This window comes from Moschus berezovskii, chromosome 19, assembly GCF_049115385.1.
Source record: "Moschus berezovskii isolate FMDL1 chromosome 19, NW_MosBer_1.0, whole genome shotgun sequence".
Taxonomy (NCBI): domain Eukaryota; kingdom Metazoa; phylum Chordata; class Mammalia; order Artiodactyla; family Moschidae; genus Moschus; species Moschus berezovskii.
This window is the reverse complement of record NC_142478.1, coordinates 73,412,281-73,437,791: the sequence shown is the minus strand read 5'-3', so window position 1 is coordinate 73,437,791 and position 25,511 is coordinate 73,412,281. Positions and strand designations below refer to the sequence as shown.

The 25,511-nt window shown below is 46.5% G+C and overlaps 1 protein-coding gene across 3 annotated transcripts in view; it reads left to right on the top strand.

Annotated features, from left to right (window-relative positions):
• PRR14L (proline rich 14 like) overlaps nucleotides 1-17,142 on the top strand; it is a 42,119-nt gene extending 24,977 nt beyond the window's left edge. Inside the window, exons 5-9 of one of the 3 annotated variants that reach the window (XM_055404510.2) lie at nucleotides 831-902; nucleotides 1,490-1,661; nucleotides 2,223-2,329; nucleotides 9,328-9,399; nucleotides 12,074-17,142. In XM_055404510.2, the coding sequence (XP_055260485.2) occupies nucleotides 831-902; nucleotides 1,490-1,661; nucleotides 2,223-2,329; nucleotides 9,328-9,399; nucleotides 12,074-12,353 (703 nt within the window). In that variant the 3' untranslated portion in view covers nucleotides 12,354-17,142. The remainder of the gene's footprint in view (nucleotides 1-830; nucleotides 903-1,489; nucleotides 1,662-2,222; nucleotides 2,330-9,327; nucleotides 9,400-12,073) is intronic. The other 2 variants (XM_055404508.2, XM_055404512.2) reach the window with 2 other exon arrangements.
• Nucleotides 17,143-25,511: the final 8,369 nt, after the last annotated feature.

The window sequence follows — 25,511 nt, the reverse complement described above, 5'->3', positions numbered from 1 at the left end:
TGCGACCCCATAGACGGCAGCCCACCAGGCTCCCCCTTCCCTGGGATTCTCCAGGCAAGAACACTGGAGTGGGTTGCCATTTCCTTCTCCAATGTGTGAAAGTGAAAAGTGAAAGTGAAGTCGCTCAGTCGTGTCTGACTTGTAGCGACCCCGTGGACTGCAGCCTACCAGGCTCCTCCGTCCATGGGATTTTTCTAGGCAAGAGTACTGGAGTGACTTGCCACTGCCTTCTCCGTGGTTTAATTCTACGAACCATTAAATCTTAAATCTCTCCTTTTCTTTTCTTGCCCTCTTCTTGCCAAGAACAGATCTCACTGCATGTTAAAGACTATAAGTGGTGACTTGTGACTTGTACCTATGATCTGTTCACAGGTGTTACACTCAGTGTATCAGTTATGCAGGCAACACCCAATCTATTTATAAGCCTACCTCTGTTTCTTTCTGGAGCAGAGAAACTTCAAAGATTGGCATGTACGTGTTATAGCTACGGAATTCATAGACTTATGAACTAGGAAAGAGTTCTTGTGGTTTGACCACTGAGAACAGTTGAAAATAATTTCACCAATACCAGTTTGCCTTCTAATCTCTCTCTGCCTTTCCATTTAAGTCAGAACACAGCCCTCCTGTCAGCCCACCTCCATTCCAGTGATGGGGACGTACATGTAATTTCCGTGCCCTGGAGGCAGGTTTTTGTCTCCCTGGATAGATGGACGCTTCTCAGGTCTTCCTTGGGCTCTGACTGAGCATCCTTCCAAACGCGCGGGGCCCCCCAGCCTTTCCCACCACCCTGCCACCCTAACCGGTCGCTCTCTATTTTCGCTCCACTTCAGCCACGCCGTGTCACCGTCCACGCCTCTTCTGGGCCTGGGAGCTGCTTACAGTGTCTGCGGCAGTCACGTGAGGTGAGGGCTTGTGGAGGGAGGGGGCCGGGGGCCGGGTTACTCTAGCAGCTGCCGTGGGTTGAGCTCGGTGCAATTCTGGCCTCTTGTTTTCCTTCTAAGCCTGGTCTGCATCTCTAAGGCGCACAGGCAGAGGTTCAGCTTCAGGACTGTGTAACTAAAGTTGTGTGATCAGTCCCATTTACTGAAAAAAAGAAATCAAAATCAGGAGCCAGCTCATTGTACTGCAAGTCCCCTCAAGATACATCTCAGGCGTTGAGCCGATTTCAGTGCCCGGATGTTGTCGATCACATCCAAGCACAATTCATTTGTTCAGTTTCCTAAATGTCTTCTTCCTGCAAAAACTCCTTGCCTTTTTCACGTTTTTTTCCTTATTCACTGCATCTTCCAAGTTGCTTTATTCCACCCCAGGGAACTGGGTTGACCACATTCTTGTAGTTTATCACACATGCAGACACAGGCGTGTCCAGAAGCCACATGGGGATAGCCTTACGGGAATGTCACTTAGCTCTTATCTGGACGTTAGGACGAAGATGCCGACGTGAACCTGTCCCACGTTTTCTTCTTTGTCTCTCTCTCCGTGGTGCCAGGCTAGAGCCTCCACTCCCTGCTTTGGTACCAAAGTCTCACCTGGTAACAGACTCAGCCGTCAGCAAGCTCCTGTTCTCAGGCTCCGAGTTCCCTGTTCCCGGCTTTGACGAGCTGGACGGTGTGACGGCTGCCTGCCCCCGACCACAGGGCAGCCCTCCAGACCAGAAAGAGGTAAACTTAGTGCGGTGGGCTCGGGCGGCAGAAGCACCTCAGATCCTGTGACAGGTGCAGATGCCCCCCGGGTCTCCTTACTGCCACCTTTAGCTCAGCCCAGTGCCGGGTGTCACGGGACAGGGGCTCTTCAGCCCAGGGCCAGGTGTCACGGGACAGGGGCTCTTCCGTTGGCCACTAAAGGGTGCCTGGGATCCCTTATCCTCGTTGCTGTCTGGCTCCTTGTTTCTTACGGACGTGTTTAACAGCATTCAGAGAACTGAGGCACAGAGCAAGGGGCTTCGCCTGGTGACTGCTGCTGTGCTTCAGTTTCTCAGCGTCCACGGTCTCCAGCAGGTTTAAACTTCTGCACTGATCCTCGGTATCTGAACTGCACGCACAGGAACTGAAGGGGACAGTTGCTGAAAATGCTGTTGGGAGGAGTGGTTGGGGGGAGCTCCGTCATAAAACTACTTCCTGAAGTCACCTATACACTGAGGAAGCAGTGTGGTGAGTGTCAGCAAAGGGGCCTCTGTGTGTTTAGAATGACTTAAAACCTGACTTTCTTCTTCTTAAAAATAGGCTGAGCTGGAGAAGAGGCCGAAGAAAGTCTCACAGATTCGCATCCGGAAAACCATTCCTAAGCCAGACCCTAACCTCACGCCCATGGGCCTTCCTCGACCCAAAAGGTGTGTGCCTTCTCTAACACACACGGATGTATTTTTCTGGAAATTGTTTAGTGTAGTATAATGGCCTTTTCAATGATCATATACTCTGAGCTTTTGTTAGAGCAATACTTCTAGGAGTTTATCCAAAAGAGTTTCACCAGTACTGTGGCCAGAGATTTGTGCACAGGGTTCTGGGTCACTTCCTGAGCTCTCTATGCCAGGTCCCTCTGTGTTTACAATCCCAGTGCCTCCTCCAGGGGTGCTGGGAAGTCATCACTGCCGTTGTCCCCAGGCTTAGGTGCTGGTGCCAGGGCTCAGTAGCTGAGAGACCTGTGTTATGCCAGAACGTCTATCCTGGCCCTGGTGGCTCCTATCCCCACAGGTCTCACCCAACCCCACAGCCCAGACTCACAACATTCTGCACGCAGAACTGGAAAGCGACCCACAAGTTATGAGAGAAGTCTTCTTTTTTTTTTAATTAAGAAAATGCTAGATCCATGTTATGGTACAGAGATGATTTAAAATTTTAAAATTTTGGATTCTAAAGAATTTTGTAACAGAGATGATTGCTCATCCCTAAAGAGCTGGAAAGAAAACGATTACTCAATTATGTCTTGGGCACGATTTCAGATTGTGCATTTGACATGATTCGAGTTTGGGGATGATGTGTGTTACACACATGTGCTTCCCAGGTAAAGAGTCCGCCTGCTGATGCAGGAGACGCGCGAGACCCGGGTTCCAGCCCTGGGTCGGGACGATCCCATGGAGGAGGGCATGGCAACCCGCTCCAGTATTCCTGCCTGGAGAATCCCATGGACAGAGGAGCCTGGCGGGCTGCAGTGCTTGGGGTCACAAAGAATGGGACACGACTGTGTGCATGTGCACACACGCACACACACAATGAAGATACACACATTTTTAAAAGATATCTAGTTACATTTCCTTTGATGGATTTTACGCATTCATTTCTCATTGGCGAATGGAAGCCTGTGTCCCTTGATTAACCCAAAGTAAGTTATTTCACCCTCCTAAACATCAAGGACTTACCTGTAGAAGGTAAGAATTCCCAATATTTAAAATTGTTGTACAGTCCAGTTGAGAAAAAACAGTATTTTATTGCTTCACACAACACAAATGTGACAGTTAACTGTTACTGTGATTGACGTTCCACTTTTCCCACTTGGTTTTATCTTAATGTGTTGTATCCTACAGTTCTTCTGTTGATCATCCTATGATGTCTTTCCAAGAGAAAGTTTTAAAGTATTTCAGATATCCTGTGTTGAATAGTACTTTTTACTAGAATAAAATAGGATTCAGAATCATAGTATTCTACCTTGAATTTTTTGGTAGATATAAGTTCTGGAAAACCTTATTCACCTTATTCAGATAAGTAGTAGGAGTGGAGAGAATTTTAATGGAACAATGACATTCAACTCTTTCAAGTTCTGTCAAGTAATATTAAAAAAAACCTCAGTGATCTATCATCAAATTATATTTATCACTTAATTTTTTTTTGAAAGCAAAGAATTGAAAAGTGCTGACTCCCTTGGGTTCTGTCCCCTAGGCTTTGCAGGTAGGCAGTGTCTTGGTTTGTGGGACGTGACCTAGGAAGATCTGACCAGTGTCAGATGGCTAACAAATTACATGTACTTTGTCACTTAGAGGTACTTTATTTAATCCTATATAATGAGTGAGGTTGAAAACTAAGATCTTCAATAAGTCTTTACCAAAGACATTTTGATTAAGATGCTTTTATTACTTCAAGTACACTTTTATGTCTTGAAGATGCTGATTTAGTGCCTTAAACTTATGGAAAATATTTGACATGTAACTTAATTAGCAAAGGCATATTTTATTTTCAAGCCTATCAGCCAGGTCATTCTTACTTCCTTACTTTTCTGTTTTCCAATTCAAATGTCGTCGTCCCTCAGTATCCTCAGGGAAGTGGTTCCAAGAGCTCCCATGGATGCCCAAGTCTGCTATATGAAATGGCACAGTGCCACAAGCATGGTCTCCCCTCCACGGCAAGGGCTATGAAACAATAAGTATTCTAATATCCACCTTCAAGAGAACCATACAGACCATTGAGAAATAAACTATGGAACACATCTTGTAGATTTCTAAAAGTCATAAGACAAAGTTTAAATTTATGTATAAGAATTTCCTGTTACTGAATTTATAATAAAACAATGTGATTTGTAGCTAAAATAATAAATTACAAAGAGACGACTGCATAACAAAGCACGATATTGCTTCAGCACACGTGCACATGCACCAATCAAGCTGTGATTAGACTTTTAGGAACAATCAATCGTGGGGAAAAAAAGAGCTCCATTAATTAAAATGTCACGATCATTTCAATGCAGGGTACAAGTGTATCACTGCAAACCAATTGTCATGGCAGCTCATCATATAATTTTTGTTGTTAACAGGAAGTAGAAGTTGTATTTTATAAGATGAAGATTGAATAATTGACTTAAATGTTTCTGTATAAGATTTGATTAAAGTTCTTCTAAGTTTTATATACTTTATCTTCAAAAGTTTGATAGTCCCAGTAAACATTTCAGTTACTTTTTTTTTAAAGAAGAAGAATCAACTATTAAGTCCACCTTTTCTAAGTGATAGCAGAGTGAGTGTTGAGAATAGTTTGAAAAAGACATTGTGTACAGTTAAGCTATTTTTGGTGTTCCCTTTCTTAAATAGGCTTTGTCTGATGATAGTCAGGAGGTAAATGAAATAAAGTCCCTCTGATAGCTCCATTCCACACTGAATCTGAAATCCAGATATCCTTATACCAGGTCAAGTCTCCTCTTGATAAAGCCACTTCATGGAACCTTGTGTGAAGTAGGGAGAGACGTGTCCAAGACAAGTTTACAGTGACTTCATTAATCTCTAAAGAGGGGTTGGTGAGATCAGTGATTTGATTCTGATACTAAGGTAGAATTCAGGGTGGATAAGACTATTCAGAAAGAATTTGTGGCAAGTTATACATGAGCGTGTGGACACCTCTAGATGAGTCATGAGCAGGAGATTAGAGTTCAGGAGGTTGCTTACGCTGGAGCTGAGTTCCGTGTGCTCTCTTGAAAGTTTTCTGGTGTGCCGGTATGAGGACCCCTGGTCTGGCAGAGCCTTAGGGGTTTTACCTTAGTATCACATATCAGTCTGAGTCCACTCAGGAGATGGAGACCACACGGTGTGTTAAACAGGGCAAATTTAATATGAAAGTGTTAAATATTAATAGAAGAGTAACCATAGAGGTGTACATCGCATTCTTTCGTTTTTAATTGTTTATTCCCTTTTGGCTCTGCTGGGTCTTGGCTGCCGCGTGGGCTTTTTCTTGTTGCAGTGAGCGGGGAGCTACTCTTGTTTGCAGTGGGGAGCATGAACTCTAGGGTGCTTGGGCTTCAGTAGTTGCAGTTCCTGGGCTCTAGACCACAGGCTTGGTAGTTGCAACACATTGGCTTAGTTGCTCTGCGCCACGCAGGATCTTCCCGGACCAGGGATCGAACCTATACCTCCTGCGTTGGCAAGCGATTCTTTGTTACTGAGCCACCAGGGAAGTGCCCCAGACAGAGAATTCTGAAGGGCATCTTAGTGCCCTCCCCCTAGCTGGAGTCTGACTTTGTTGCAGAAGGTTTGGTTGCAGCCTTCAGATGGCTGGGTTGCTAATGCCAGAGCTGGGTGAGCAGGAAACAGCAGCAGCCTTGTGGGACACGAGATGAGGCTAGAGGGCTGCACCCAGCGTGTTGGGGTGCTGCTGCAGTTGCATGGCCTGCAGTGGGGGATGTTTGTTCCAGGGGAGTCACAGGAAATGACCCCCAGGAAGTTGGGGTCCCACCGTGGGCTTCTGTCCCTGAATGCCTTATCTGTGGTGTGGTGGTCACCAAATTAGTGCCGCAGGGGTCCTCGGGGGCTACACACTCTGGCTGTTCAGCTGGGGCTGAGCCCCTCCAAGTGTCCCCATCTGACTACCCCAGACACCCCAGCACACAAACACCCACGATGGACCATGTGGCAGGAGCAAGGAGAAAGCTCGCTTCCTCCTCCACTGTTCCTCCAGTGCCTTCCTTTGCCAGACTCCAGCACTGTACTCACTGTGGGACAGAAATGTGTAAGGAGACCAAGATTCCATAGTCACAGAGCAGGCACTGAGGGCACGGTCTGAGCTGAGAAGCAGTAATTTAGTAACTGGTACATTCCAGTGAACAAAATTTAAAGCAAATACACTTGACCAAGCTCTGTAGTTTTAGGAAGAGACATGAATGAACAGAAAGCCGTGTTTTTAACGTAGGTACAAAACTAAAGCAAGAGTAGCCTGGAAAGTTCAGCAAACAAGTGAAATAAAAGAGTACTAGTCTTGGAACTTCCTTGGTGATCCAGTGGTAAAGAATCTGCTGCCAATGCATGGGACATGGAGTCAATCTCTGGTTCAGGAAGATTCTACTTACTGTGGAGCAACTAAGCCTGCAAACTGCAACTGCTGAAGCTTGCATACCCTAGAGCCTGCATACCACAGCTACTAAGTATGGGTGCCTAGAGCCTGTGCTCTGCAGTAAGCCACCGAAATGAGAAGCCCATGCAACACAACGAAGAGTAGCCCTCACTCGCTGCGACTGGAGAAAGCCCGAGCAAGACCCAGCCCAGCCAAAAATAAGTAAATAAAAAAAGAGTATAGTCTCAGGGATCCTAAAGTATGTTGTAAAATCTCAGGGATTTAAGCAACATGATGCCAGGACTTGCCTGGTAGCACAGTGGATAAGAGTCTGCCTGCTAACACAGGGGACATGGATTCAGTCTCTGATCCAGAAAAATCCCACATGGTACAGAGCAGCTAAGCCCATTCGCCACAACTACTGAGCCCACGCTCTGGAGCCCACAGGCCAGAACTACTGAAGCCCACTTGCCCTGGAGCCCTTGCTGCACAAAGGAAGCCACCACAATTAGAAGCCTGCACGCTGCAACAAAGAGTAGCCCCCGCTCACTGCAGTTAGAGAAAGCCCAAGGGCAGCAGCGGAGACCCAGCACAGCCAACAGCAAAGCTGTGTGTATGGTAAAGAATCCGCCTGCATGTTGATGTGTAGCAGAAGCCAACACAATATTGTAAAGCAATTATCCTTCAACTAAAAATAAATTAAAAAAAAGAATCTGCCTGCCAGTGTAGGAAATGCAAGGGACCAGGATTCAGTCCCTGGGTCGGAAAGATCCCCTGGAGTAGGAAATGGCAACCCACTCCAGTGTTCTTGCCTGGAAAATTTCATGGACAGAGGAGCCTGGTGGACTACCGTCCTTGGGGTCACAAAAGAGTCAGACATGACTGAGCAACTAAACACACATGTAACATGTCAAAAAGTAAATAAATATGGCAGAATGGAGAAGAACAAAACAACATGATGCCAGAGGATTAATATACAAGCTTGTAAAACAAAAATGGGAGTCCATAAATAGACACAAATACATAAAGAGATTTAATATGTAACAAGGTGTCCCCTCAGATCAGTGATGTAAAGATGGGCTAGTCAGTAAAGTGCTACTGGGACCGCTGGGCAGCCATTCTAAGAATAATAAAGCGGGGTCTCTGTCTCATGAAATCAGACTGAAAAGTAAAAAAAGAATACTTGAAGAAACCATAGGAAATGGTTGCTGCTGCTAAGTCACTTCAGTCGTGTCCGACTCTGTGCGACCCCATAGATGGCAGCTGACCAGGCTCCACCGTCCCTGGGATTCTCCAGGCAAGAACATTGGACTGGTTCAACTATAACAAAATTCAGAGTCATAAAATAAAAATCTGAATAAGCTATTTCATAAAAACCTTATCTTTCCTGCTGGGGAAAAAAAGAAATGAGCTATAAACAAAGACAGAACACAAACTCGTGTATACCAGGGAATATCAGCCATAAAAAGGAACACATGTGAGTCAGTTCTGATGAGGTAGATGAACCCAGAGTCCGTCATACAGAGTGAAGTAAGTCAGAAAGAGGAAAAGAAATCTCGCGTTTTAACGCGTATGTATGGACTCTCGGAAGATTGTGCTGAGGAGCCAGTTTGCAGGGTGGCAGTGGAGACACGGACGTAGAGAACAGACGATGCGGCGGGGAGGAGAGTTCAGAGCCCCGAGACCGAAAGGCGACCCTGAAAGAAGCCAGGAGGCTGTAAATGGAGACACCAACCCTCAGACACTAGCGAACCGCATCCAGCAGCGTACCGGAAAACACGGTTATACCCACGACCAAGCAGGTTTTATCCCAGGAACACAAAGTTGGTTGAACATAGGAAATCACTGCATGTAGTATACTATATTAATAGAATAAAGGAAATTTAATTAACAGAATAAAGAGATAACATGGTTATCTTCATTAGATGCATAATTACAAAATCAAAAGGCAAAATAGAACACTGCTAAGGTACAAATTGGGACAGTATTGATTAGACTTAGAGCTTCCAGGGACCTTGTGTTTGAGAGAAGGGTAAAAACATTACTGCACTTCAGTTTCTAAGTTCAATATGCTAATCAAAATTCTTGCAACCGCTGAAAGAACAGAAGATGTATAATTTTCAAGCCAGGAGGGGAGGATTAAAAAGAGAGCAGTCAGTCAAAAAGAAGAAACATTGGAAAAGTAGGAAAAAAAGAAGCTGTAAGCTGAGATAGTAGGTACAGATCCAGTTATATCCCTCCCAGTAAGTATAACTGAACTGAATCGCACAAAGTTAAGATCAGTGGCATGAAAAGGAAGATCCAGGATTCATGGTTCACGTGAGACATATCAAGAACTCTTGGAAAGTGAAAGACTGGAAAGGATAAAGTTGGGAAACCAATCTTGTTCCTCTTAGGAGACCATGAAGGGACTTCCCTGGTGGTCCAGTGGCTAAGACTCCAAGCTCTTAATGCAGGGGGCCTGGGACTGATCCCTGGTCAGGGAGCTAGCCTCCACATGCCACAACTAACCAGCAGAGCCTAAATAAATAAATCTGTTTTCTTAAAAGCAAGACCATGAAGAATTTATACTTTTTTCTCTTTTCAGGTTAAAGAAAAAAGAGTTTAGTTTAGAAGAAATATATACCAACAAGAATTATAAATCTCCTCCTGCAAACAGGTAGGTACAGACAAGTAGGAAATAACAGATTGGGAGGGCTTCCGAAATGATCAACATAAATCTCCAGTCTTTTTACTTTGGAAAGGGTTTTATGTTCAGTTCTTCCAATACCGGATCTCAAAAATAACTAGGATTGGTATTTTTAGTGTTAGCTGAAATTGGAGTCCGTAGTAGGACAGGAAAGAAATGTGTGTCAGGTTGGTTATCCTCTTTTCGTTTCTACTTGTGTCTTCCAGACTAAGAATCATTGATCTTTAGATTTGACTCCAAACCCAACTACAGAAGGCATTTCACTTACTTGGCTTTGTTTGGGTCTAACTTCCATCTAAATCGTTGAACGTTTATTGCACTCCTGTGGTGTCTAGGATGAAGGAGAGTTTTATCCTGTAAGATAGGATGAGCGTTTGCTCTGAAGCCTCTGTCATATAATGCTGTTCATTGCAGCATTGCTAAATATTGGGTGGGCCAAAAAAGTTGTTTTAAATTTTTTCATAAGATCTTACAAACCTGAACAGACTTTTTGGCCAACCCAATAGTAGGAGAGGGTTGGAAACAACTTTAAAAATGCCCATTACTAGAGTCCTGACTAGATTATGATCCATCCTGACTGTGGCTTACACCGCACAGCCACTTAAAATGGGATCCCTGCGTACCCAGCGGGGGCGCTCTTAAAGGTTACTGCTAGTCAGAGCGGCGCATTTCACAGGAGAACCTGTGGTCTGCTACCCCTGAGTAAAGAGGAACCCAGACTGTCGGGTGGGTGGTGCCGTGGGCCAGCAAACTACAGGCCAGGGTCAGCCAGCGCCTGTTTTCTTTCTTTTTTTCCAGTCCTATGAGCTAAGAATGACCTCTGTTCTTTCAAAGAACTGTTTAAAAAATGAAAATAAATACGTAGCAGAGACCCCAGTGGCTCATCAGTTTTTAAAATGTTTGCTACCCAGCCCTTCACACAGCAGGCCTGATCTCTGCTGATGCATGCTTATCTGTGCATATCTGTATGTTGAATGACTTTGGGAGGATACACAAAACACTGTTGCTAGTGGGGTGGGGGTGTCTTACTTTTATTCTTTACCATCCTGCCCAATTTCCCTTTCTTCACTATGTGCTTGTATTCAGCTCAGTTCAGCCGCTCAGTCGTGTCCGACTCTTTGCAACCCCATGAACCGCAGCACACCAGGCCTCCCCGTCCATGACCAACTCCTGAAGCCTACTCAAACTTATGTCCATTGAGTCGGTGATGCCATCCAACCATCTCATCCTCTGTCGTCCCCTTCTTCTCCTGCCCTCAATCTTTCCCAGTATCAGGGTCTTTTCCAGTGAGTCAGCTCTCCACATCAGGTAGTCAAAGTATTGGAGTTTCGACTTCAACATCAGTCCTTCCAATGAACACCCAGGACTCATCTCCTTTAGGATGGACTGGTTGGATCTCCTTGCAGTCCAAGGCACTAAGAGTCTTCTCCAACACCACAGTTCAAAAGCATCAATTCTTTGGCATTCAGCCTTCTTTATGGTCCAACTCTCACATCCATACGTGACTACTGGAAAAACCATACCTTTGACTAGATGGACCTATGTTGGCAAAGTAATGTCTCTGCTTTTTAATATGCTGTCTAGGTCAGTCACAGCTTTTCTTCCAAGGAGGAAGTGTCTTATAATTTCATGGCTGCAATCACCATCTGCAGTGATTTTGGAGCCCCAAAATATAAAATCTGTCACTGTTTCCATTGTTTCCCTATTTGCCCTCAAGTGATGGGACCGGATGCCATGATTTTAATTTTTTGAATGTTGAGTTTTAAGCCAACTTTTTCACTTTCCTCTTTCATCAAAAGGCTCTTTAGTTCTTCACTTTCTGCCATAGGGGTGGTGTCATTTGCATGTCTGAGGTTTTTGATATTTCTTCCAGCAATCTTGGTTCTAGCTTGTGCTTCATTCAGCCTGGCTTTTTGTATGAGGTACTCTGCATATAAGTTAAATAAGCAGGGTGACAGTGTACAGCCTTGATGTACTCCTTTCCCAATTTGGAACCAGTCTATTGTTCCATGTCTGGTTCTAACTGTTGCTTCTTGATGTGCATACAGATTTCTCAAGAGGCAAGTAAAGTGGTCTGGTATTCCCATCTCTTTAAGAATTTCCCACAGTTTATTGTGATCCACACAGTTAAAGGCTTTGACATAGTCAATAAAGCAGAAGTAGATGTTTTTCTGGAACTCTCTTGCTTTTTCTGTGATCCAAAGGATGTTGGCAATTTGATCTCTATTTCCTCTGCCTTTTCTAAATGCAGCTTGGACATCTGAAAGTTCATGGTTCAAGTACTGTTGAAGTCTGGCTTGGAGAATTTTGAGCATTACTTTGCTAGTTTGTGAGATGAGTGCAATTGTGCAGTAGTTTGAACATTCTTTGGCATTGCCTTTCCTTGGGATTGGAATGAAAACTGACCTTTTCCAATCCTGTGGCCACTGCTGAGTTTTCCAAGTTGCTTGTATTACATATTCAAAGTGCTTGTATTACATATTCATATATGTGTATATATATATATATTTGGTCATAAAAAAATAAAGCTGCAGGCCTGAGATAGGAGCTGAGTCAGGAGCAGTGAGCCTTTGGCATAGACGGGGAGGGTCAGTGGCCCCCCAGGTCTGCGTGTCAGTGACCCTGTCTCGTACTTCACCTTTAGGTGTTTAGAGACCATTTTCGAGGAACCTAAGGAACGAAACGGTACACTCATCTCCATCAGCCAACAGAAGAGGAAGCGAGTCCTGGAGTTTCAGGATTTCACAGTCCCTCGGAAGAGGCGTGCACGCGGAAAGGTCAAGGTAGCAGGCAGCTTTACGCGGGCCCAGAAGGCGGCACTGCAGAGCCAGGAGCTGGATGCGCTCTTGATACAAAAACTGATGGAACTGGAGACCTTCTTTGCCAAGGAAGAGGAGGAGCAGGAGCAGTCACCCGGCTGCTGAGTGGCGATTCAGGTTGGGGGTCTCGGCTTCAGACTTTTCTTGGCCTCCTGGAAGAGGTTGCCTGATTTTGCCCTCCCGCCTAAACCCCTCAGAGCGCAGGCTGTGGATTTGTACTCCTTCCAGGTGCAGCCTCTGTTGGAGCTGGTGTAGGAGGGCCCTCTGGCTTGTACTGCTGAGCACAGAACCTCAGGAATGCTCCCTTTCTCTTGGAAATGGTCCCGGATGACGCCGGCCTCCTCGCCTCATTCCTGCCATCCGTTGAGGGGCATGCGGCACCCCTCCAGCAACACTCGGTTTCATCGACTCACAGCATTTGCACGTGTGTGTGAAAGTCCCACGTCATTTACGGTGGTGCTAGACCAAGATCATTCAGACACTGGCCTGGGGAGAGAGACCTGGCGTCCTGTCCCGTGGGGTCTCACTGGCTCACTTCAGTAGTTGAGGAAAGATGAGCTGTTGTGTTTTCTAATCCTTTGAGTCCGTCTGTCCAGAACCAGGAGTGAGTGAGTGTGTGTGTGTGTCTGTGTGTGTGTGGCTTTTCCCTGTTGTCTTCTCCCCTGTGTGACTGTGGGTCACTAGTGCCAGAGGAGCCCGTCCAGGGCCCATTTGAAGGAAGTTGCACTTTTTAATGTTGTGGTGTTGATTATTTTCATTTGTTTTATTTCCCCCCCCTTTTTTTTAAATTTTTGCTGCATGTTTGGAGCCTTTAAATGTGATCTTAAAACGAATTTTTTAAGACATCAAGGAGAAAGACAATACACATCTCCAGAACACACGACAGGCATTTGACCTGGTTTGTCGGTGGGTGGCCAAGAGCCTTCCTTCCCCATCAGTGCGTTTGGGCAGCCTCTTCCCCACATGCAACTCGGACATGGCTATTGTCTCATCTGGGTTCTCATTCTCGCCCACTAACTAGATGTGTTTATTGTAATGACGGAAGTAAGAGCAGGTTTCCCTCCTGGTCATTTAACAAGTCAGAAGGTTGGGTGTGGTCTCAGCAGGTTTCATCTGAAGTGGTGTCTGTGACAAAGGTCCATAGTGGCCCTGGTGGTGACGAAGGCCAATCCGGAGTGTCCACAGCTGCCAGAGCCGCTCAGTCCAGGGGGAGAGGGGGCCAGCCGAGGTCACGAAGTTCACGGGCAGCCCCCTCAGAGGGCACCTCACTGTCCCCTGGGCTCCTGCGTCAGTCCTACTGGAAGTCTGGAGGAGTGTCAGGCAGGTCTCTTAGCTTCTGTGTGTGTCCCCGAGGGAGTCTGTGGGCAGGGGAGCAGCCGGCTGCTGTGTGAGGCCCCCGGCCCAGAGGTTTCATTCCTTTCCCACATCAGGCCTGTGTGCCCTCACCCTGCTTCCCCTCTTCCCCTTTCCTTGTGTTTTATCTTTCTTTTTCATCTCTGTCTCTGAAAACCAGAGTGCAGAGAATTAACATTCCTTGGCTGGTGAGCAGGACACTAAAAACCCAGCTTCAGGGCACTCACTGGTTGCCGCCTCCATCCTCCTATGGGGAGCAGCGCTGGCCAACAGAAACTATTAGGTCTTTGGAGGCGTTTCCAAGTCAGCCTGTGAGAGGATTGAGTGGTCACGTCCTGGGTTGCGTCTCCTGGGTTCCTTTTGTCTCCCCGAGTCAGCGGGCAGGGAGAGGGGGTGTGGGTGGGAGTCTCCATGTGCCTTTCCTCTGCAGGTTGACAGTCTGCACCACACTGGAGCAGACAAACGGACAGCGTGAGAAAAGTGCCACGTCTGTCTCATAGGCCCACTGCCTCAGGCAGAGCTTTCAGCAACCGAAGTACCCACCTGCTGACCCACGGAGGCTTCTCAGGCCACGGCCACGCAGCATCGGAGGAAGAGCCAGGCATTCACACTGGCTGTGGACAGTGCAGACCAGATGCTGCCACCATGCATCCACCTTGCTCAGACTGTGTAGACATGACCTGTGTGTCACCTCAGTACCTCTCCCATCCTGGGGCAGGGTCCTCAGACACAAATACTTCTGTCCATCTTTTTGCTCAAGGGAGTAGGGATGAGTTTGTGCCCACGTACGAACATTTTTAGGGCGCTCCCCCTGGACAAACTCCCAGCAAATGAACAGAGCCCTGTTCACCAGCTCCATCGCCAGTGTAGATGAGTCCACCGTGGGGCAAACGTGGCAGACTGAAGTGGGTGCAGCTGCGGTTCCACCAACGTTCTGGAGATCCAATTTCAAGTCTGCCCTTTGCAGGCGTGGCACCTGTCAGGGCTTGGAGCGGGGTTTGGAGCCTCGGCATCTGGAGGGGAGGCGTGGAGGAGGTGGAACCTGGGTTCCTTCCTGTCCTGGGAGTGTAGGAAGTAGCTTCTCTGAGGCCAGCCTCCCCTTGTAATTTTCGGCCTGCCTCTGGCCGAGGCCCTGCCTCATTCCAAAGTTAAGCAGGGGCCCCCACTGCAGACTTGAAGTAGCTTGCCTGAAGTCCAGGTCAGGTTTTAGCTGTGTTCTGCCGCACCTGTCTTAACATCTAGCAGCTGCAGCACTGTCTGTGGTCCTAGGAGCTGTGCCACCTGCCCAGAGCCTTGGGAGGCCTGGTTCTGGGCTGGGAGTTAGTAGTTTCCACGGATGGGGACTTCCCACCCCACCAGATTTAGTGATTTTAACATGGGAAAGAGAGGAGAAATCTCAGGTTTAATCAGCGGTTCTGCCCATCAGCTTTCACTGACCCCTCAGCTACAGTTTTCTCTCTGTCGGTTTCTGGCAGAATTGGCCACCCTCTCCCTTTTCCTTCTGGTTTCCTTTGCAGCTTCATTTCTCTATCGGTTTAAATATACTTCATCGCCCATTCGAGCAGGTTATGTCCACTGTTTCTCACTGACCTTACTCTTCAGAGCGGCAGCCAAGGAGGGTGCAGTGCAGAGACATGTAGCGTTTGCCTTACCTGGAGCCGGAAGAACTCAGAAACTCATGCTGTGAATCTGGAACTCGGCACTCCCCCTCGAGCTGTGAAAATCAGACACTTCGTCACAATTTTGCCTGGAAGGGACTTACCGAGGGCTCCAGAGCAAACCTGAGGTGGACTGCAGATCCCACCTTCTGGGCTCAGTCCTCCCCCTGGGGCTGGCTCCCTGCCTGCCAGGCCAAGGGTGGCATAGAGGGTGCAGGGCAGGGCCACCAATCCAAGGCTAGGATTTCATCTCATAATGTATGTCGGGATCCACAAAAGACCAACTTGTAGGCGGTGGTACTTTCCCCCATTCCCTGAGGACAGAGTATGCAGTCGGTGCTTTCCTCAATTCCCTTGTGTTTTCTGTGTGTGTCCCCCGACCCCAGTATCATGGAAAGGATCTCTGAGACACAACATCGCAGGTGGCTGTCCCCAAAGTCTGTAAGTGGTTGGCCAGAGGCTCGGAGCACCCTACCCTGGATTCATGCTCAGGGAGGGCTCCTTGCCGCAAGCGAACTTCCTGTATCAAAAGCTGTCCAGGAAGAAGGCTTCATTTTACTAATATCAAAGTGTGGCACTATCTCCTAGCCATGCTGAGCAGCAGAGGCTATTCTGGTTGTGAAGCAAGGGTCCCCGCATAGTCCGCCCTCCAGCACTGCACCCTGTCAGATTGGACGCTTGTACATCATGTGTCCACGAGCCCCTCTCTGGTGCTGAGAGGCCTCAGCATCTCCTTAGGCTGGTCTGGGCCAGTAAGTAGCCGCCTGAAGTGTTTATGTAATTGTCATGGTCAGTAGTTGGGTGAACTTTGTCCATTCTTGGTGACGTTGGCACACACAACGCCCCCACAGCCCCTTTTCTGTTCGGGAGTTTGTGATGAAAACTCCCACTGTTTTACGCGTGTTAATTTATGAAAATAAAAAGATTCTCTTTTTTTGTTTTGGAAAACCTTTCAAATAACTCTCAAAGCTGTTGTTCTTATGGCTTCATAAGTTAAAATTTTACCTGTAATATAATGAGGTTGCTGTTGTGTTGTAATAGACGTTCCAAAGTTATATATATCACAGCAAACATGTTCCCTCCCAAAGTGGTGACCATTTTCTGAGGACTGTCCTGTGCTCAGGACACGTGTAGAACTCCTCCTGTGGGTGGCCTTCTGAGCCAGTTGGTGCAGCATTTTAAGTTTACTCAGGTGGTGGATCATTCTGAGGGGCTTTGGTGTCTGGGAACAGCTAAGACTCCTTGAGATTTGAGTCACGTCCAATTAAGTCGGGTAGGGAAGCCGACCACACACAGTGTTTTAGGTGTGGTTTTTGAATAGTGCTAGTTTTGTCACATGGCTGGGAAATCAGAAAAGCAGTAGCAAATTCAGCTCAAAATAAATATCAAATATTAGCAAGATGTCTGGAATAAGAGCTTAGCCTGCTGAGGAGGCTACCTGGGAGAGTATAAATATGGTGGAGTACATTCACTTACTTTTAAAAAGGCCTTAATACAATAAAATGAAAAAAATGTCTTGCCTTCTATCACATATCCTTCCCAACTGTACGTGAGGTCAGGCTGCGAGTCTTCCGATTCTCAACTCTGTGTTTATTATTTTTTTAATATTTATTTATCTGGCTGTGCTGGGTCTTAGTTCCCCAACCAGGGATTGAACCCGCTTCCCCTGCAGTGCAAGGCAGAGTCTTAACCACTGGACCAGGAGGGAAGGCCCTCAACTCTGTGTTTAACCGGTGAAAACTAGTGAGAGAATGAATACAACGCTATTTACCATCACACTGACATGTTGCAGAAAGAAGCACATCTCCTGAAGGTATTCTTTGTCCAGAGGGAGAGCAGCACCCAAGTCTCTGTTCCTGGCCTTTTTCTGATTCCTGGCTTTCTGCAGCAAAGATCTCTGTCCGTGTGGTCTGTCACCTTCGGGGAGTATCCTGCCTGGCTGATGTGCTGGTGCTGGTTAGGTTTCACGGTCACTTGGAGCAGAGTCCTCCCCACACCTTTTCTTCCTTTAGAAGGAAGAGGCCTGTCATCACCTAAGGCTGTGTTACTAGTTTCATCCTTTATGTTGGGCTGTGCTGGGTCCTTGTTGCTGTGCGGGCTTTCTCTAGTTGCGGCAAGCAGGGTCTACTCTCTAGTTGCAGGGGCTTCTTGTGGAGAACAGGCTCTAGGCACGTGGGCTTTAGTAGTTGGGGCACACAGGCTTAATTGCCCTGTGGCATGTGGGATCTTCCCTGGACCGGGGCTCGAACCCATGTGCCCTACATTGGCTGGTGGTTTCCGGACCACCGGGGAAATCCCCATGTTACTGCTTTAGCATCCCCACCACAGAAGCATGGCTTGATAGGGCCTCTTGAGAGAAAGAGGTCCAAACTGATGGAATAATCCTCTACTGTGTCCTGCCCTCTGCGTGTGATGGAGACCTAATTTCTGCAGTTCCTTCTGGGACTTCTCTTGAGGAGGGTTTGAGAAAATCCCCAGTTCTTCACATAACTTACAGGGTCACAGGTGAGTCTTTCCTAACAGGTTTCTCAGGCTTATTCCTCCCTCTCCCTCGCTGTCAGCCAGTACTTCTGCTTGGGCATTTCCCTGGGGTGGGAGCAGTTGGACCAGGACTCGCACGCAGACCCTTTCTGCATTTCCTTGGCCGGTGCAGGCATGGTCCTCCCTATGATGTATTCACCCAGCATCCTTGGTGCCCAGAAGGGTTTTCTCCCACATGGTACCCACAGACACCGTTCAGCTCTGCCTTCCCAGATTGCTCTTAAAAGTGTGCCCTGCCCCCACCTCAGCTCCTGGTACACCCTCTTTCCGATGCTTTATGTATCTGCTGCTTTATGTATCGACTCTGTGTGAGCCCATAGACGGAAGCCCACCAGGCTTCCCCATCCCTGGGATTCTCCAGGCAAGGACACTGGAGTGGGTTGCCATTTCCTTCTCCAATGTGTGAAAGTGAAGTCGCTCAGTCGTGTCCGACTCTGTGTGACCCCACGGACTGCAGCCCACCAGGCTCCCCCGTCCCTGGGATTCTCCAGGCCAGAGGACTGGAGTGGCCGCCATTGCCTTCTGTGTCTAGCATTTATCATTTCCTCCCTGCATCTGTTCATCCCTGTAATGTAGGCTCCTCTGTGGTCCCTCTTGAGAGCCCCCAGGCACCTAAAACACTGCCTTGGTGTTCAGTAGTCAAGTGGTGTCCGACTCTTTGTGACCCCTTGGACTGCAGCACACCAGCTTGCCCTGTCCTTCAGTCCCCGAGTTCGCTCAAGCTCATGCCCCTTGAGTCGGTGATGCCTGGCGTATTTTATAAGGGCTCCGTAAACACTTGATTGTGTGAAAGGTCGCCTTCGCTGACAGACCCTATTGTTTGACAGGCCGGCTGAGGTCCTCTCCATCCTGCCGATTCTGAGTATTTGAAGACCTCATAACTCTCCTCCCTTCCATTACCCTTCCAAGGACCTGGTCGGCGGCTGCGCAGCAAGTGAACTGGGCCCTTTCCCGGCGCGACCTCACCCACTGCTGGCCTCGCGACGTCTGATTGGCTGTAGCTCACAGGTGGGGCGTGGCCAGCCGAGGTGTTCGAACCTCCTGTGGGGTCGCCTACCTTCCAGGTACCTCCACGCAGCCCAACCTGGAGCTTGCATCCCTGGCCCTGGGCACGGACACGCCGGGATGCTGAGGGTGGAGGCTCCTGCAGGCAAGAATCGTCTTGAGAATTTTTCTCCCTTTTGCATTTTAATTTCAGACTTTGGGAGAGGGTAAAATGGTCCTTCGAAGAGTACAAACATGGGGCAAATATCCCCAGGTACTGCAGCGGTTGATGGATTTCCCCCTGTTGCCACCAGCCCGAAGTGATCTAATTTCGCCGTTGTCAGAACCACTCACTCCGTTGAAATCCTTCCCCGGTGTTCCTCTCGCCCACACTAGCGTTTACTGACCCCCAGTGCCAAGCATTCTGTGTTTATTACCTTCTTGAATCCTCACAACAACCTGATGAGGTAGATGTTTTTAATCCCCCTTTGTGGATGAGCAAGCTGAGTCTTAAAGACAGATTGACGGCGCCTGTGTGGTAAGTGTTGGCGCCGAGGTCTCTTCCTACACCGCCCCGCGCCATCTACCTCCGCTAGCAAACCCCACCCCTCGGCCCACACCTGCCTCTCCAGCCCCGCCCCGCAGGGGCTCCGCCCTCTAGTTCTTCAAACCCTCCTTGCTGCCTGTGGCCTTGATGCGTTTGCACAAACAGCTGTACCAACCATCGGGTGCGCATACTCTTTCTCCCGCCCCTACCCTTGACTGCCTCCACGTCTTCGGGTCTCTGGAGGTTTTTCCCTCCGGCTCCCTTCCCTGCCAGGCATCTCAGCTGCTTCCTCAGCCCGCACACTACACATGCAGTCAACTACCTGCACTGCGATCCACAGCCCTCTCCATCCTGTGAGCTTCGGAGGAGCCCTACCGAGTACATTTATCTGCCTACAGGTCGTGGACCACATTTAGGTCCGCAACACAGCTTCGGAAGAACTTTCGTGATGTTCTCTAAGAGGCCAGGTGCTGGAGGTGAGGCCCCGTGAACCCGCCACCCTCCTTACAGCCTCCTATTCATGTCAGCAGCTCCTTATGGGTGTGTTTGTTCCCATCACTGCCTCTTCCTTTTCTGTCAACTTCTTTCCCTCCCTCTTTCTTTGTCCAGTAAGTACCCCTCTCTTCTCCTCATTAAACAGACACAATCTAGAACTGATTTATTATCTTAAAAATTTATGGGGACATCCTTGGCAGTCCAGTGGTTAAGACTCCACACTTCCAATGCAGGGGGCACAGACTGGGTCCCTGGTTGGAGAACTAAGATTCCAGATGCTGCAAGGCTGACCAAAAAAAATTATATATATATATATGAATATTATTGAACAGGATCCCAAATCAGGCACATGCTGCCTTAACATCATATAACTTCACAGCTGGAAGGAGGCCCTGGAGCTCTGATATGTAAAGATTTTACATCCACACACAGACACATATATATTCTTAAAATTTAAGAGGGTTGGAACATGTGCATATGTATAAACATATACATATATATGTGGAGAAGGGAATGGCACCCCACTCCAGTATTCTTGCCTGGAGAATTCCATGGACAGAGGAGCCTGGCGGGCTATAGTCCATGGGATTGCAAGACAGTCGGACACGATTGAGCAACTGATACACGGACACACATATATATAAACATGTATATGTATATATACAAACATAGATACACACATACCTAAGATATCTGAGGTTGTATCTGAGTGTCTTTTAATTTGCTTTATTGCTGCTTACTCCTGAAAAGTGCTGATTTCCTTCCCCTGGAGAATTGTGCTACAATTTCTATGTTGTTGTTGTTGTTCAGTTGCTAAGTCATGTCCGACTCTTTCAGACTGCTTCAACTGCAGTGCAATTTCCAGGGAAATCAGAACCTTCATCACTACTGATGGGAATGCAAAATGGTACGGCCACTTTGGAAAGCCTTCTGTCACTTCCTTAAACAGTTAAACTATTGTTGCTGTTCAGTCGCTCGGTTGTATCCAACTTTTTGCGACCCCATGAACTGCAACATGCCAGGCGTCCCTGTCCTTCACTATCTCCCAGAGTTTGCTCAGACTCATGTCCATTGAGTCAGTGATGCCATCCAAACATCTTATTCTCTGTCGCCCCTTCTCCTGCCTTCAATCTTTCCCAGCATCAGGGTCTTTTCTAAATGAGTTGGGTCTTCGCATCAGGTGGCCAAAGTATTGAAGCTTCATCTTCAGCATCGGTCCTTCTAATGAATACTCAGGATTGATTTCCTTTAGGATTGACTGGTTTGATCTCCTTGCAGTCCAAGGGACTCTCAAGAGTCTTCTCCAACACCACAGTTCAAAAGCATCAATTCTTCAGCATTCAGCCTTCTGTATGGTCCAACTCTCACATCCATACATGACTACTGGAAAAACCATAGCTTTGACTAGACGAACTTCTGTCGGCAAAGTAATGTCTCTGCTTTTTAATATGCTGTCTATGTTTGTCATAGCTTTTCTCCAAGGAGTAAGTGTCTTTTAATTTCATGGTTGCAGTCACCGTCTGCAGTGATTTTGGAGCCCAAGAAAATAAACTCTGTCACTGTTTCCATTGTTTCCCCATCTATTTACTGTGAAATGATGGGACCAGATGCCATGATCTTTGTTTTTTGAATGCTGAGTTTTAAGCCAGGTTTTCACTCTTTCACCTCCATCAAGAGCTCTTTAGTTCTTCACTCTCTGCCATAAGGGTGGTGTCATCTGCGTATCTGAGGTTATTGATATTTCTTCCAGTGATCTTGATTCCAGCTTGTGCTTCATCCAACCTGGCTTTTTGCTTGAGGTACTCTGCATATAAGTTAAATAAGCAGGGTGACAATATACAGCCTTGACGTACTCCTTTCACAATTTTGAACCAGTCTGTTGTTCCATGTCTGATTCTAACTGCAGCTTTTTGGCCAGCATACAGGTTTTACAGGAGGCAGGTAAAGTGGTCTGGTATTCCCATCTCTTTAAGAATTTTCCAGTTTGTTTAGATCTACACAGTCAAAGGTTTTAGCATAGTCAATGAAGCAGAAGTAGATGTGTGTCTGGAATTCGCTTGCTTTTTCTGTGAGCCAATGGATGTTGGCAATTTGATCTCTGTTTCCGGTGCCTTTTCTAAATGCAGCTTGAACATCTGGAAGTTCTCTGTTCACGTACTGTTGAAGCCTGGCTTGGAGAATTTTGAGCATTACTTTGCTAGTGTGTGAAATAAGTGCAATGTGAGGTAGTTTGAACATTCTTTGGAATTGCCCTTCTTTGGGATTGGAATGAAAACTGACATTTTCGAGTCCTGTGGTCACTGCTGAGTTTTCCAAATTTGCTGGCAAATTGAGTGCAGCACTTCAATAGCATCATCTTTTAGGATTTGAACTAGCTCAGCTAAAATTCCATCACCTTCACTAGCTTTGTTCATAGTGATGCTTTCTAAGGCCTACTTGACTTTGCACTCCAGGATGTCTGTCTCTAAGTGAGTGACCATACCATCATGGTTATCTGGGTCATTAAGATCTTTTTGGTGTAGTTCTGTGTATTCTTGCAACCTCTTCTTAATATCTTCTGCTTCTGTTAGGTCCATACTGTTTCTGAGCCACAGCTGAGCCACTGGGGCAGCCCAATTAAACTATACAACCCAGCAAGTCCACTCCTAGGTACATACAGAAGAGAAATGAAAATATATGTCTATACAATAAACCATATATGAATGTTTATAGCAGTATTTTTCACAATTGCTAAAAGGTAGAAATGATTAACTATGAATGGATAAAGAAATGCAGTCTATCTATATAATGGAATACTATTCAATCATAAAAATGAACACGGTACTGGTACATGTTATAAAATGGACAAACCATGAAAATATGCTAAGTGAAAGAAACCAGTTATGCAAATGCATATATTATATGATTTCATTCATATGAAAATGCAAAATAGGGACATGAGTTTGAGTGTACTCCGGGAGTTGGTGATGGACAGGGAGGCCTGGCGTGCTGTGATTCATGGGGTCGCGGAGAGTCGGACACGACTGAGCGACTGAACTGAACTGAACTGATAGAGACAAATAGATGGGGAAACAGTGGAAACAGTGTCAGACTTATTTTTTGGGCTCCAAAATCACTGCAGATGGTGACTGCAGCCATGAAATTAAAAGATCCTTGCTCCTTGGAAGGAAAGTTATGACCAACCTAAATACTTTGCCAACAAAGGTCCATCTAGTCAAGGCTATGGTTTTTCCAATAGTCATGTATGGATGTGAGAGTGGGACAGTGAAGAAAGCTGAGCGCTGAAGAATTGATGCTTTTGATCTGTGGTGTTGGAGAAGACTCTTGAGAGTCCCTTGGACTGCAAGGAGATCCAACCAGTCCATCCAAAAGGAGATCTGTCCTGAGTGTTCGTTGGAAGGTCTGATGTTGAAGTTGAAACTCCAATACTGTGGCCACCTCATGCGAAGAGCTGACTCATTTGAAAAGACTGGAGTGGGTTGCCATTTCCTTCTCCAATGCATCAAAGTGAAAAGTGAAAGTGAAGTCGCTCAGTCGTGTCTGACTAGTAGCGACCCCATGGACTGCAGCCCACCAGGCTCCTCTGTCCATGCGATTTTCTAGGCAAGAGTACTGGAGTGGCTTGCCATTGCCTTCTCCATTTTTTTTTTTGAATTTTATTTATTTATTTTTTTGCATTTCAATAGTTTAATATGAACAATCAGAACTAATTAACAGTATAACAATATTTTACAACTGAAATAATTAAAATAAACTATGCCTTCTCCATTAACTTTTTGAGAAACCACCAAATCATTTTGCATAGCAGCTGTACCATTTTACAGTTACCAGCAATGCATAAGTGTTCTGATTTTTCAAAATCCTTGCCAACACTTGTTATTTTCCTTTCTCTTTGATTATAGCCATTCTAATGGGTGTGAAGTTGATATCTCATTGTGCTTATGATGTGCATTTCCCTAATGATTAGTAACATTGAACATCTTTTATTGACCTTTGGTATATTATCGTTGGAGAAATGTCTGTTCAAGTCCTTTGCCTATTTTTGAATTGGATTATTTGTTCTGTTGTTGTTGAGTTAGTAATTCTGTATATATTCTGGAGACCATACCCTTATCAGATATGTTTGTTTGCAAATATTTTCTCCCATTCTCAGGGTTGTCTTTTCCATTTATTAACAGTGTCCTTTGATGCACAAAACTTAAATTTTGATGAAATCCAACTTATGTTATTTTGTTGTTGCCTGTGCTTTTGGTGTAATATCCAAGAAATCACTGTTGAATTCAATGTCATGAAAATTTCCCTTGTTTTAAGAGCTTTATACAGCTGTAGTTCTTAGCTTTAGGTCTTTGATCCATTATGAGTTAATTTTTGTATATGGTATAAGTGTTAGTCGCTCAGTAGTGTCTGACCCTTTGCAACCTCATGGACTGTAGTCCGTCAGGCTCCTCTTTCCATGGAATTCTCCAGGCAAAAGTACTGGAGTGGGTAGCCATTCCCTTTCTCCAGGGGATCTTCCTGACCCAGGGATTGAACCCAGGTCTCCAGCACTGCAGGCAGATTCTTTATGATCTGAACCACCACTTGAATATTCAATTTCCACAAATGCACTTCATTTTGAAATAGTCTCCCTCTCCCACTTCTTTCTTTCCCATTTCAAAATGCACTTCATTTTGAAATAGTCTCCCTCTCCCACTTCTTTTGAGTTACTACTCTCAATGAATATTAAAACCCATTCTATACTCCCCACCCCTTCAGACTTTTGAAAACCATAAAGGGAAATGTCTCCTCTTCAATAGGAAATCCGATGCCTGTTAGGCTCCCTGTAGGGCCTGGTTATGTCCTAGTTGAGCATAACCAACCATATAGAAATATCAATAATTTCAGGCACCAGGCAAATATCAAATGCCTGGTGAAGACAAGTACAATTAGTAGCTTAGGGAGGAAAAAGCGGAGCTATATTCTTTTAGTTTGGGGACCCATATTCAGCCAGATTTTAGGCAAAGGGCTTAAAAGGAAGAATGTTTAGTTCATGGGTTTTGGAACTAGAGATGTATGTTCAAATTCTAGCTTTTCTCTTTTATAGCAGTGTGCCCTTTAGCATTCTAATGGTTAGCCTTCCTGAGCTCTGATTTCTCTGTCTTTAAAATAAGAATAATTTTCAGAGCTAGCTGCCGAAGGCATATACTATTAACTATTTTAACTTAAGCCTGAAGGTCAAGAAACTTTGCAGGAGCACTCGCTGTCACATTAGTTATCTCGTGCGACGACTAATTCCTTTTCTAGGTGATCCAAGACCTCTGGACTCTGGGCTCCCTGACAGTACAGCGATGGGAGGTGAAGAATGAGACACCGTGAACGCAAGTCATTAGCACAGAGCTTGGCACTTAAGAAGTGCTTACTCAACGGCAGCTGAGCTGTGGACGCTTTCAGATTCCCCACCCGGAAAATGAGCGATTTAGCTCAACTGATCCATTCTCAGACCTTGGGTGAGTCAGATTTTCCGGGCACATGCGGAAACGCACGTCGGAGGGAGGAAGGAGAACTGGCAACCCGGCGCCCAGGTCCAGGTTTAGCACAGTAGGCGCGGCCACCTCGCTCACCCCTCCGACCCGGCTCTGCAGGTGCCTAAAGGGGCTGGCGAAGGAGCTTCGACACATAGCCCCGCCCACACACACTCTGCGTTCT